The following is a 13,089-nucleotide window of genomic DNA, read 5'->3' as shown; positions in this document are numbered from 1 at the left end:
CTTCCCCCATAATAATGTGGCCTCTACTGGGTTATGATCTGAATACGTTTTGCTCAGGTGCATAGTATCCATGACCGTACCCACTAGCCGCTGTGAACAGAATATCCTATATATACGGGTATGTAGGATGTGTTGCGGAATAGAAGGAATACTCTCTATCTGTGGTGTGTTTCTCCCTCCAGATATCTCCCATACGCCATCCTCCTGCCCATGTCTGAAGTGCGTCTGTTTGTTTCCTACACCCCGCCTCTTGTAAGGGAGGGTGTGATCTGTCGAGCTCTAGGTCCATCACTGAGTTAAAATCACCACCCACTATCCATGGATATTCTTCCCATTCCACCAACGCCGTGCTGAGAATTGCTAGAAATTTGTCTTGGTCAGCGTTCGGGGCGTATACACTCCCCAGTACTATTTGCTCTCCATCTAACAGGCCATGTAACAGCACATATCGCCCATTCACATCTGTCCGTTGTTCTAGCAACTTGAAGGGAAAAACATTCCTGAACCATATTGCGGCCCCCCTAGCGAATGCGGAATAAGAAGTAGAAAATAGCTGTCCCTCCACTTCTTGAGGAGCGTAGCGGCCTCCGTCTGCACTAAATGCGTTTCTTGCAAAAAGACAATCTGTGGTTTCCTACGATTTAGTTGAGCCAGTATTCTATGTCGTTTATGTATTGACCCCATACCTCGTACATTCCAGGATGTATATGTATATCTATTAGGTTGTGCCATCAGGTTTCCAGACATACATACTGATCCCCACATATTTCCCTGCATTCTGTGTATCCCTCGCTGTAAATGTAGCTGAGCCTGTAACTCCTGTTAAACTCCCCAATACTAGGTTCTGCCAGGAAACAAAAGAGAACCAAACCAACAAAACAAACTCAATAAGAACTCCATAGTTTTCCATAACTAGGTGCAGTTGCCCTAGGGGTAGCAGCCACCACTCGAAACATAGCACCTTACACGTAACACACAAGTTCAGGGACCTTAGAGTCCCCGTTCACACCCTATTTTGCAAGTGTTGAGCATTATTAGAGACATCGCAAACTAATCGATAAAGTCCTATTACAGCAATAAAGCGATACCAAAGGGGATGATGGACGGAGTGTTAAAGCAAATCAAACAATCACATCCAGTCAACTGATCTGGGTTTAATCCATCATTCTTTAGCTCACTCCACCACCCCAGTTCAGACATGGCCATATGCAAATCAGTCTGACCCTGTGCCTCATGGGAATAGTACAGCCCGAACTGCCAAGCCATGTTTTCCCTGGACCGGAAACCAGCATCCTGGGACCGGTTTCGGGTTCATAACCTTAATCAGCCAGGCCATCTTGAATCCAGTGGCAAAGTGAGCAAGGGACCCACGTCTGGGCATACCCTGCCAACTTAAGGCGAACAAAGCGATACCCATGAGGCACAGGGTCAGACTGATTTGCATATAGCCATGTCTGAACTGGGGTGGTGGAGTGAGCTAAAGAATGATGATGGATTAAACCCAAATCAGTTGACTGGGTGTGAGTGTTTGATTTGCTCAAACGCTCCGTCCATCATCCCCTTTGGTATCACTATTACAGCAATAATCACACAAAGCATATGCAGCATAATTCGTAGACCAAACCATATACTCATCTGACATTGCACCACAGCAGCAGGGGTGAGCATTCTGATCAACCCAAATAGTCATTAACAGTCTGAGGAGTGACCAGGGGGAACAGTGCCATGCTAGACTGAGTCCGAGTGTGCATCATCCTCCTCCTCCGAGTTCACAGTTTCCGCCACAGATCGTGCGTCATGTGCCACCAGTGCTGCCACCATCAGGATCCCATCTGTTTGGCTGTCTGTTATCTGTTCTTGCGACGGTTGTCCTCCTTTGCCAGCGTCAGTTGGTTTCCCTTTGTCATGTCTGTCTTTTCTCATCTGCTGCGATTTTGGCTGCTGTCTATAGTGAGAGCGTGAGGAGTGCTGCGATCCCGGAGGCGACGGAGTTATTTCCAGCCAATCCACAGCTTCTTCCGGGCTATTGAAGAACAGGGCCTCTTGATCAGAGAGAACTTTAAGGCGGGCCGGTAACAACAAGGCATACTTTAATTATTGCATTCAAAGTTTCTTTTTTGACTTCTTGGAAGGTAGTCCTTCGGTGTACAGCTAGTGTAAAATCCGGGTATAGGGATATTGTTTTGTTTTCAAATGTTATTGGAGCCTTTTCCCTCGCCAGATGCAAGATCGTGTCTCTGTCCTTGTAATTCAGAATCAGCGTTATTATTGGTCTAGGTGGTGCTCCCAGCAGTGGAGGTCTGGGTGGGACTCTGTGAGCGCGTTCAACACTAAAATGATCCGTGAGTTCCATTGTAGCCACCTGCTCGTGAAGCCATTGCTCTATAAATTGAGTTGGGTGGGTCCCCTCACTTCTTTCTGGCATTCCCAAAATACGCACATTGTTGCACCTCGAGCCTCCCCCTGCGTCATCCACCCTATCTTGTAGACCCTTCAGTTGGCGCTGCAATTGTTCTATCTGGGACGAGTGTTTCGTTTGTTGAGGAATGAGGTCGTCCAATGCCAGCCAGTTGTGTTTCACTTTATCTGCCAATTTTGTGTGGTCGGCTTTTGGTACAGTAAAACTGGAGGTAGCGTGTTTATTTGCGTTTCTATAACTGCCCTGGAGTCGCGTACTTCGCACAATATTAAATCTAGCTTGCCGTCAGTGCTAGTAGGCTCCGTGGGCGGAATCGCATCCACGTCCTGGCCACCCATCTGTGTGTCTGGTATTGTTCCCGATGGGTCTTCTGGGGATGGGGGCTCCGACTGTTTTGTCCTCGGACGTCCCATTTCCGCAAAGGGGTCAGAAGCCACGCACCACACTTCTCTTGCTGACCAGTAACCCCTGTAGTATAGCGGTGGCCGACCCACAGCAAGGACACCACGTAATAGCGCTTGATAGGCCGTGTTCCAGTATGTGGCTCACCTCACTGTAGGCACCGCAAAACGTTCCACTATGTCTGACGACCGGCCCCTTCTCTGAAAGGTACAATCTGCCTTCACCCCCTTCGAGTATCATCTGTCACACCACTTGCGGAGAAGGCCCAGGTCACATTGTCGCTCAGCTCGTATATCCTCAAAGGGAAGCATGCAATAATCTGTAAGTAGACGCCTGGAAGCGCAGTGTCTGCCAGTCCGTCCCAGCAGCTTCCTTGTGAGATTTATAAGACTATTCTGCGGCCAGGGGGCCCGGCCCCGATGTCTAGCGCCTTAGTGTGGTAACCTTATGGGTCTGCCAGTTGCCTCCGTTCTATTTCAGTCCAAGCCAGTCACAATGCCTTTATTACCCCTTGCATCTCACTCACACGGAGTGGGGGCGCCAGCTCGCATCAATACCCGGCCTCAGAGTAGCCCTGTGTGCAGATCACCTCACAGTCCCAGGGCAGTTCTGGTCCCCCCAGCGTCTAGTGCGGGCTGTATTCCGCCGTGTGCCTGTGCCCTTCACACCATAATGGCCAGGAATGTCCCAGCCCTCAGTTCGCTCCCGCCGTAGCCCTCTGCTAGTATGGAGTGGGTACGTCCTTCCTCCTCAATCCGCGGTGCCTATGTTTACCTGCGGCGTCTCCGGTTCTCCGTCGCGGCGCGCTGAAACCTTCACTATCTCACCAGCGCGGCTTCACGCTGCGTCTTCACACGACGTCCGATCGCCGAGGTCAAAACCAGGCTCCCGGTAACTCTAATCTCGTGATGTAGCGCCGTATTTATTTCAATTTTTCGCCTGCATGTGCCGGATAAATGCCCAGGAGTTAGGGTGTGTTACGTTGCTCTTCTAGCTCGCGTCTGCCATGCTCTGCAGTTGGGCATGCCCCCAAGGTAAGATAACTTCATAACACATACCAGTATCAGTTGTATTGTTGGTAACAGATATGCATGTCTTAAAAGTGCTGGAAGTCTGGATTGACTTGAGATCATGCCCCATTCTTTCTGTATGCAAACCAGCATAACTACAACAGATTCAGCCCCAATAGTTCGATTGTCCGATGCTCGAGAAAATAATATTACTCCTTTTTATTAATTAAGTTACGTTCAATAGAAACCCATCTGGTGTTTAATGGGTGGCAAAAAGAATAGAGCTGGGAATAAAGGATAAATCGGCAAGTTCTTATTTTAGAATGTTTGTAGGGTTGGTATGGAAATCAAATTAAGTGACTGGGCTGACTTAATGGAGTAATTTCCCATTCTTTGTCTACAGGAAATGTGAACTGTTGAGCCAGTCCACTTCACTGTGTGCATAACTCGCTATATCCCGGCCATTAAATCTCCCTCTGTATGCCCCAAGGGGGGGACTTTCAATGTGCGTCGCTACAATCATTAAGGCTAGAACATGTAACGGGACACTTTTTTTTTTTTTTTTTTTTTGTTTTTGTATCAGTTTCTATCTTTGGATTATGAAAAAGATAGTAGATTGATCATAATTAACTTCTGCACTAATGATTTTAGTAATGTAAGGGCCCACATGTTGCCTAGCCTGGTTAAAGATATTGAGGCACTTTCCTGAGTGAATGTGAAATTAATACATTATGTATGGGGAGGGCAACTTTAATTTACATCTTTGCCACTGCGCCTTGTAGGATCTTGTGGCATTATTAAAGAAGAAGGGAATGGGTTAACACACTTCACCACGATTCCTATTGCAGTGTAGTAATCCATCCTATATCCAAATATGGCCTTTGCAAAGGAAGCATCTAAGATCAAAGCTTCATTTACTGCAACTTCTATAGGGAGAGATAATGACTGTTATAGACTACATTTTGTTATCGGAGTCAAGTAGTGAGTTCGCCTGCAGCTTTAACACCCATATTAGCTGTTCTAGCGAGCCTAAAGCATTGTTCTTGATATCACAACCTTGGTAAAGGGTCGAGAGAACCTGAGTTATGCTTCCGAGCTGAGGGCCTACAGGAATAATGGTCCACGTATTAAGTGGGATAACATTACCCCAGATAACTTTTTCCCCTAGGTTATCAAGGAAAATATACCAGCTTTTGACCAATGACTGGATGAGGATGTTCCACCCCAAGATATTCCGATGGCTTTTCTAAAAAGTTTGCCTGGCCATCAAAGAGAGTTTAACTAGATCACCCTGCTCTAAGAACAACTCTAGGAGTCCCATGAGATGGTTTGACCATGACTAGAGAGTATCGCACAAAGCTCTAATGCAGGACCGCAAGGATACTCCAACATCTAATGGCAGGGTAGCGGCTTGTAGGAAACAATATAAATTAGGTCTCTCTTCTAGGAATAAGGAGTTAAAAGTGATAGCCTGAAAGAAGCTAAAGGAGGATATTAATAAATTAAGATCATAGAGCTTTTTGGTCAACCATTAATCAACCTTTTTTAAAGGATGTAAGGACCCGGCCATTGAGGTTGCGAGCCGCGTGGAGGAGTGGGTCCGCTTTTTTTGTAATATCTATTCTGCTACGTTCGTGGCTGAGAAAGATCACCCTTCACTGGGTAATGGGGCCTACAAGGTTACTTTGACAGCAAAAACCATAGCCACCGCGCCATCCCCCATAATGGTGAAGGTGATTATCATTGCCTATTACCTAGAGCTGCAAGGTCCGGATGAGGTTCCCTTTGACTTGTACTAATCAAATATTGAGTTTTGGGGACCACTCCAAACCAATGTTTTAAGGGCAACAGGACAGACTGACAAGTTGCCAACATGGTCGGAGTCAACTATTATACTAATTTTTAAAGAGGGAGATTGAGGTGATGTAAAGTGTTATTGACCCATTTCATTGTTAGAAGGTGGATTTTGACCGGTGAACGGTCAAAACCCACCTTCTGGTGAATAAATACCCATGCTCAAACGGGCAATGCTGTATTTGGGATATGGACTTTTCCAGCACCTTTGCGTGTGTTTCCCATGACAAGCATTTGCTGGGGTTTAACGGGTTATCCTGATATCCCTGATCATGGAAATAAACAGCGATGCAAAGGCCAGAGTGAGGAACGGTAAGGAAGGGGATTGTACTCGGGTGTTCAAACTCCGTAGGGGCATGAGGCAGGGTTGTGTTCTTACTCCTTTCCTCTTCACCCTCTACATCAATCATCTGTAAGGGGTGTTGGTGGAGGTGTGTAGGTACTTGCTACAGGCAGGACAGTGACCGATCCCTGCACTCCTCTACGCCGATGACTTAGTACTTATGGGCCACACTCCAAGGTCATTGTAGGCTCCCTTAATCAGTTGATCAAATCAATTTGTGTCCTTCAAAGATTTGCTGCAAAATTAGGTAGTCGATATATTGATCATGTGATTCTCATTTACTGCACCAAGTTTGTGGCGACTGCTAAAATTGGAGCAGATATCTGGGGTCATGTGAATGTCAACTCTTTATGTCATATTGAAAATAATTTTCTTAGAAGCCTACTCGGTGTCCCAAAAAGTACCACGCCTACTTATGCCATCAGAAATTGGCCTTACCATTCCTGGAGGATGTCATCAGATCTGGCCCCATCATGTTGTGGTGCTGTGTCTAGGCAAGCGGGTTAAACAGACATAGCATTACAGACTCTTTGGGTTCTGATCTCTCACTGGACATTCCCTGACTGCGGGTCATCAAGGATATGGCCATTAGATTAGATATACCTGATAACTTTGATGATCCGCCCTTCGTGGTGGTTTTTAGAAAGGTGCCACTAAAAAAAACGCAGTGAGAAATTGGAACCTGCCAGGGTGGCAACGGTTAGGCCAATGCCCTGGGTTTCTGCTTATCTAGTTATGGGAGGTGAAGTGTTCCAGGTCCCGCAATTTTATTTGTTATCTAGAGCGTCCCAGTACTAGAGAGTTGTCCTCAGTAGATTCGGGCGAAGCATTTTTCACAGCCTAATCTCCTTCCCTCTTATGGAACAACCAACCAGCTCACACATATCTTCTTGCCCCTGCAATAACGGGTCCAAGCAGAGTATCCTATATGTGCTGTTTTTATGTTGGTTTTATTCACTTGCGTGTTCGCACTTTATCAAACCTTTGCTGAGGAAAGGAAATACATGCCTGCACGTTTTGCAAAGGCGAGAGACACTACCTGGCTCTCTGTCTCTACCTTCTTACATAACATAATCTGCATCAGAAGCCAAATCGGTGCCGGCATTGAGCTAGATTCAGGACCTTTTCTAATGCTTTCCAGAATGTATTTTAATTGTATATTGTGTTATTACTTTGTATTAGATGAATTCGAAGTCTTGGCTACAGTACGCATATCAATTAGTGGTGTCGTTTGCATTGGTTTTTTTTTAATGAACTTTTATGATTTTAAATGAAATTGAATAATGTATGAGTTGACTGAGTGGACCAGCAAAGAATATTCCAATGCCACAACAAGGTTATTGATCCATGGCAGGAAAGAGGACAAACAAATTAAAGCAAGTTTTTTGTACTATGAGACAGGCAGTTGCAGCTTCTCAGACACAAGTGAGTACTCACATATGTTGATGTGCACCCGAAGGTGAGCTATGTGTAGAGGGACTGTGGATCAGTGTGTTATCCACGCCCTCTCCCAATGAGTTTCAAAAGGCTGGTAGCGGCCTGTTCCTTTATTAGGTCAAGCTTAGCATTGCAGCGCATGCGCTGCTCTCTCTGCAAGGCATGCTATGTAGGGTATGCTGTAGAAGTGCTGTGGAAGCCTCCGCTCATATTTTTCATTGGCTGATGTCGTCCATGGTAAATGCTGGCTTCCGAATGATAATGAGGCTTCTTAGTCCCTCCTTGTTACCGCCCTGTCTCCTTTTGTGACTGCCCATCAGGACTGGATCTTTTACTTGCGGCAATACACTGTCTCCTTCATTAGTATTTAAGCACTCATTTTTTTTCATTCTGCTTTGGCAATGTCAGCCTCGTGTTTATTTTTGCATCGCACTTTCACTTTTAGAATAGCTGCCGACCAATCCCGTGAGTGCTGTGTGGGGCGGCAGCTATTGTTAAATTGAAAGTGCGATGCAAATATAAACGAGCGGCTGCCATTGCGCAATGGCGACCACTTGTTTATTATTGCATCTTGCTTTCACTTTAACAATAGCTGTCAGCCAACCCCGCAAGTGCTGTGTGGGGCGGCAACTATCGTAAAAGTGCGTTGCAAATATAAACAAGCAGCTGCCTTTGCACAATGGCAACAGCTTGTTTTTATTGTGGGTGAGCGGGTGGGATGACTCCTGGTGGCCAACCACGCTGGGAACAGCACCAACACCCACTGACCACGCACGCAACCTAGGATTCATCCTCGACTCCTCCCTCTCCATGTCTAAGCAGGTCAACGCCGTCTCCTCCTCCTGCTACAACATCATCCGCATGCGCCACAAGATGTACAAGTGGATCCCTACCGAAACAAGAAGAACGGTGACACAGGCCCTCGTCAGTAGCAGGCTGGACTACGGCAACGCTCTCTATGCAGGAACCCCGGCCAAACACCTGCGACGACTACAACGCATCCAAAACTCCTCCGCCTGACTGATCCTCAACGTCCCCTGCCGCAGTCACATAACCCCCCCCCCTCCCCCCCGAGAGACCTACACTGGCTCCCCGTCGACCAGAGGATCACCTTCAAGCTCCTCACCCATGCACACAAAGCACTCCACAACACCGGACCAGCCTACCTCAATAGCAGACTCAGCTTTTACACCCCTACCCGCCAGCTCCGATCCGCCAGCCCCGCCCTTGCCGCTGTCCCCCGTATCCAACGAATGACCTCCGGCGGCAGAGCCTTCTTCTTCCTCGCAGCCAAGACCTGGAACTCCCTCCCTACCCACCTACGACAGACCCAAGACCTGCTCTCCTTCAGAAGACTCCTCAAGACCTGGCTCTTCGAGCAGTAGCGGCACCCCCTCCCCTCAGCGCCTTGAGACCCTCACGGGTATTTAGTGCGCTCTACAAGTACATTGATTGGTTGTGGGTGGTCAGCCGGCTTTAGAACAGTCTGCAGCTAACAGATGGAAGGAGGAATTTGTTCCAAATCCCTTATGTGCTATCTGTTTGTATTTATGCAAGTCATCTTTGCACCTGTGTTGGCGAAAGGTGCCAGACCCAGTGCAACGCTTTTCAATCACTCTGTCCCTCTCAGCGTTAAAAGCTCTTAGGGAAAAAATCTAAAAAAACGATTTTCAGACTTTAAAAAAAAATGTTTTTATTATTAATCAGACCAGCAGTGCGATTTGTCATTTCTGATAGAGTACCCTCAAGGTAGAACAAACAAAGGGGAAAAGAGACAACAGATAACATTTAACTGTCCATCTCTGAGACACTATGGGATTGAGGTTTGCGTCTTGGAAGTCAAGACTTTGGAGACATTCGTTACTGGGGTGGATGGAGAACATATTGAAATAGAGTGTGACATTGAAAAATTGAGACTTTTCTTACATCTTGGACTGCCTGAGGGTTGGAGAATGCATGTTTTGGGGAGTTTGTCTGATATCTAGGTCTCTTCAAACCTTAACAAATTTAAATGATATGGAAAATAATCCAATTAGATTTTGCCCCAACTGGCATCACAAATTGGTGAAAAAGTAATGTACGTAGTGTTTTTTCAATCTTTGTCTATTCAAAGTCTAAAGGGCTGTAGGAAAAAAGATGAAAACTGAGGCAGTTGCGTAATAGAAGATAGCTAATTCGGATTCAATACTTATTTTGTATGGCAATACGGGAGATGGAGATAATACAACATTTTCCAGATGATTTTTAAGGAAGAGCCAATAGCATGGATATAAGAGGGAAAACTATTGCGAACACGTTTCAAGTCATCTTTTGATTCAGCCAATGCAGGCAGCAGTGTGCAAGCATAATATTACACAGACATTCAACATTCAGGCATTCAACGCACCATGCGCACTTTCACAGGGCGCTTTTACCCCAAAAAAACCTTTTGGTAAAAGTGCCCCATAACGCACTTTCACTTTAATAGCGGCCGTCAACCTTTCTTTAGACCCAACTTGTCTAAAGAAAGGGGCGTGGCTTCTTTGAAAGCGCTGCATGGGGGCTTGTAAACAACAAGCATATGCAATGCAATAGGTCCGCATTTTAGAAACTTTGGCCTATTGGTATTGTAAATGACAATGCCTTTTTTTTTTATTGCAGGTTTTTTTAAACGCATATAAAAGGCATTGTCATTCACAATGCCAATAACTCATAATCTCGCAATTGCGAGACCTATTGCATTGCAAATGCTTGTTCTCTTTCCTGCTTGGCTCAGGCTGTGTGAACTTTGAACTCAAGAAGGAAGACTCGGACACTGAGGATGGCAACCACGGACAGCAGGTGGTGACATGGCCTAGGGTCCAACCTGTGCTCACTTTTAGAAGGTGAGACTGGCTTTAACAATGCTGCTGTGTCAAGGGGTTAAAGCAGTCATGCTTGCAGTTTACGCTTCATATATTTCTGATTGGCTTTCATTTGTAAATGAATTTAAAAAAAAAAAAAATGCCCTGGGCAGAAGCGGGAGACATGCACAGAGTAAGCGATGCTAACGATGAGTATAATCCAGGTCAGGTTTCTTCACTCTTTTACTGATGTGTCATTGCCCCCACTCCTTCCAATTTGAAAATTATTAAGTTGGTTATGACTCATAAAATGAAGACTCGGCCGCACCAAGAAACCCCCATCACAACCTCCAGTCAAGCCCTTGGGGTTCACAGTAATGAGTGTAAGTAAACCTGGTCAATGAATCTGTTTGTCAAGATCACCAAATGGGCTCACTGGATAGGCCAAGCCACCTTTTCTGCTCCCAGTCCTTGGTTTCTATGTATGTTTGAACTTTTACCTTCAGATTTCGGTATGTGCTTACATTTCTGTGGCTTCCATAGCCATATCCATGAAATAAAATGCACTTTTAACCGTGTGAGAAGACCTTCTTTATTGACTCGAGCATGTTGCTCAGTCAGCCGCTAAATCTGTAAAAATGTGACCGCTCTTGCCATGTCTTTGTCTTAACAAGATTTCGACTGAACTTGGTTCCCTAGCTACTGGCCTTTCCTAAAGGCTATTTTAAACTGGACTCTACAAATCTGTGTACATGTGACAATTTCTCAGAGCAAGACACTTTACACATTATGTTCTTTTGCACCCATTATGACCCCCTGCATAGGAAGTATATTCTTCCCCTGCTTAGGGGCCAAAATTCTGTGCAAGTAAGGCCGGCCCTGTTCTAGCTAAAAATGCAAGGCTCTCATATAGTCTGTGTCGGGGTAGCAAGCTTCCTAATTGGGGTGATTAGATATAGGAATAGGAATACGCTGAGTTAGCCCCACTGAATAAACTGGCAGTATGATTATGCTTATTACCACCTAATGTTACATTATAGTCACAAATGTGGCCTATTATTTCTTTTGCATAATATTTAAATGGTTTTTAAGCACATTAAGACATGACTTGTTATTGGTTTCGTATGATTTATGCTGCACTTTTATGGCTCAAACCAGCCAAATAAAGTTGATTTTGACTGACTGACAAAGCTCTTGCCTCAGCATCCCAAGTGTCTGGTGTTGCTCTTAACATGTGCACATTTGCTTGATTTGCCAGGTAGACACTTGAAATCATGGCTGGGAAACCCAAGCTGGTTTACTTTAATGGAAGAGGACGAATGGAGTCAATACGGTGGCTGCTGGCAGCAGCTGGTGTTGAGGTTTGTATTTAATTTGTTTTCTGTTACATGTCTATTTTAGTTTCCAATAAAGTGTAAACAAATGCCAAAGGACCGTGTAAAGGCATAAGTAAATAAATATCTCGTTGCTGAGCTATAATAATCAGAGTAGAGCCTGTATGTACCTCATGCAGCAGCAATAGTTTGTCAATAGCACATAATAAGCCGAAAGGGCCCGCCAGTATCGGGAGATGCCGAGGAACCCCTGGTAATGGGGCGAGTCTTGGCTCTAAAGCCAACTGTTCAATGCCTCGTGGGATATTTTATCCTACGTTTACAATGACCTTCAAATCCCATAATGCAATGTACTGTGGGCCAATACGCCCGGTCTGGCTGTCAGTGTCAATCATGGAACAGGGTTGTGTGTATCAGAAGAAAGCAAAGAGGGTGTGAGCACCTACGGAATGTTTACAGCACTTTGGTCTTCTCCCACAGTAATCAAGAAGTCACTTCTTTCCATCCCTTCTCATTCTGCAACTGTTTCCCTGTCGACTTCACTGCAGAATAAAGGCATATAAACACAAACAGTGTGTGTTAGATGCACTTATCCTGTGAATCAAAGGAACTCTCAACCTAAGATGCATTTTGGAACCACGTGTTAGCTGTGAATTTATTATCCATTGTCGGGTAGTTCAAGTCCTTACCATAAAAAAAGATATACTTTAAAATTCCTGAAAGAGGTACAGAGAAAAAGATCTAACTGCCTGGCGTTCAGCTGCCAAATTATACCGATGGAAAACTCGATTAGGCATCATACACTTATTTTTGCTCTGAGAGAGATATATATATATATATATATATATATATATATATATATTTATATATTTTACTTTTTTATTTTTTTTTATTCAAGAAGACATTCGCAAACAGCTGTTACAGGGTTAGTATAGGTTGAAGCAATTGCCGTTTATACATCGGTGATTATATACTTTCAACAACGATATTTTACGTGGAATTTCGTTTATAATTAGCCTATTTCCCCTCCCCCCCCCCCACCCCCTATAGATAACCAAACACCAGTGTGAGAGTGCATAATATTAAAAAACGCCATATTTGCATAGCTTTAAGTGCTGGTATAGGTAAACACAAATGCATCCCGCCTCACATCTGGTATTCTTGATGCAATCCTGGAAATCAAAGCACTCACTACGCGACTATTTTCACTTTTATTTCGGGTGAAATTTGATAATTTTCCCCTTTAGTTTCTTCCCCTGTCTTGCTCCCCCGCCCCCTCCTTTCTGCGTGCACAGATCTCAGGCTAGACAATGACCCTCAACACTGCTTAGTAAGAGAAGCGGGAGGTCACGGGAGTCAGTAGTAGGAGAGAGAGGTAGTGCCAGAGGTGCGAACTAAAGAGAGGTAGAAAAGTATGACAGTGAGGGTATTTTATTGCAGAAGCCAGGCAGGCATATGTATGACCAAC

At 45.1% G+C, this 13,089-nt stretch overlaps 1 protein-coding gene across 2 annotated transcripts in view; it reads left to right on the top strand.

The window, feature by feature from the left end:
* Positions 1-13,089, top strand: part of LOC146817250 (glutathione S-transferase 3-like) — a 139,179-nt gene that overhangs the window by 38,055 nt on the left and 88,035 nt on the right. Inside the window, exon 2 of one of the 2 annotated variants that reach the window (XM_085610839.1) lies at positions 11,550-11,648. In XM_085610839.1, coding sequence (XP_085466965.1) covers positions 11,562-11,648 — 87 coding nt within the window. In that variant the 5' untranslated portion in view covers positions 11,550-11,561. Of the gene's footprint in view, positions 1-11,545; positions 11,649-13,089 lie in introns of both variants that reach the window. The other variant, XM_085610838.1, reaches the window with a different exon arrangement.

This window comes from Triturus cristatus, chromosome 6, assembly GCF_964204655.1.
Source record: "Triturus cristatus chromosome 6, aTriCri1.1, whole genome shotgun sequence".
Classification (NCBI taxonomy): domain Eukaryota; kingdom Metazoa; phylum Chordata; class Amphibia; order Caudata; family Salamandridae; genus Triturus; species Triturus cristatus.
The sequence above is the reverse complement of the archived record's forward strand: the minus strand, read 5'-3'. Positions and strand labels throughout refer to the sequence as shown.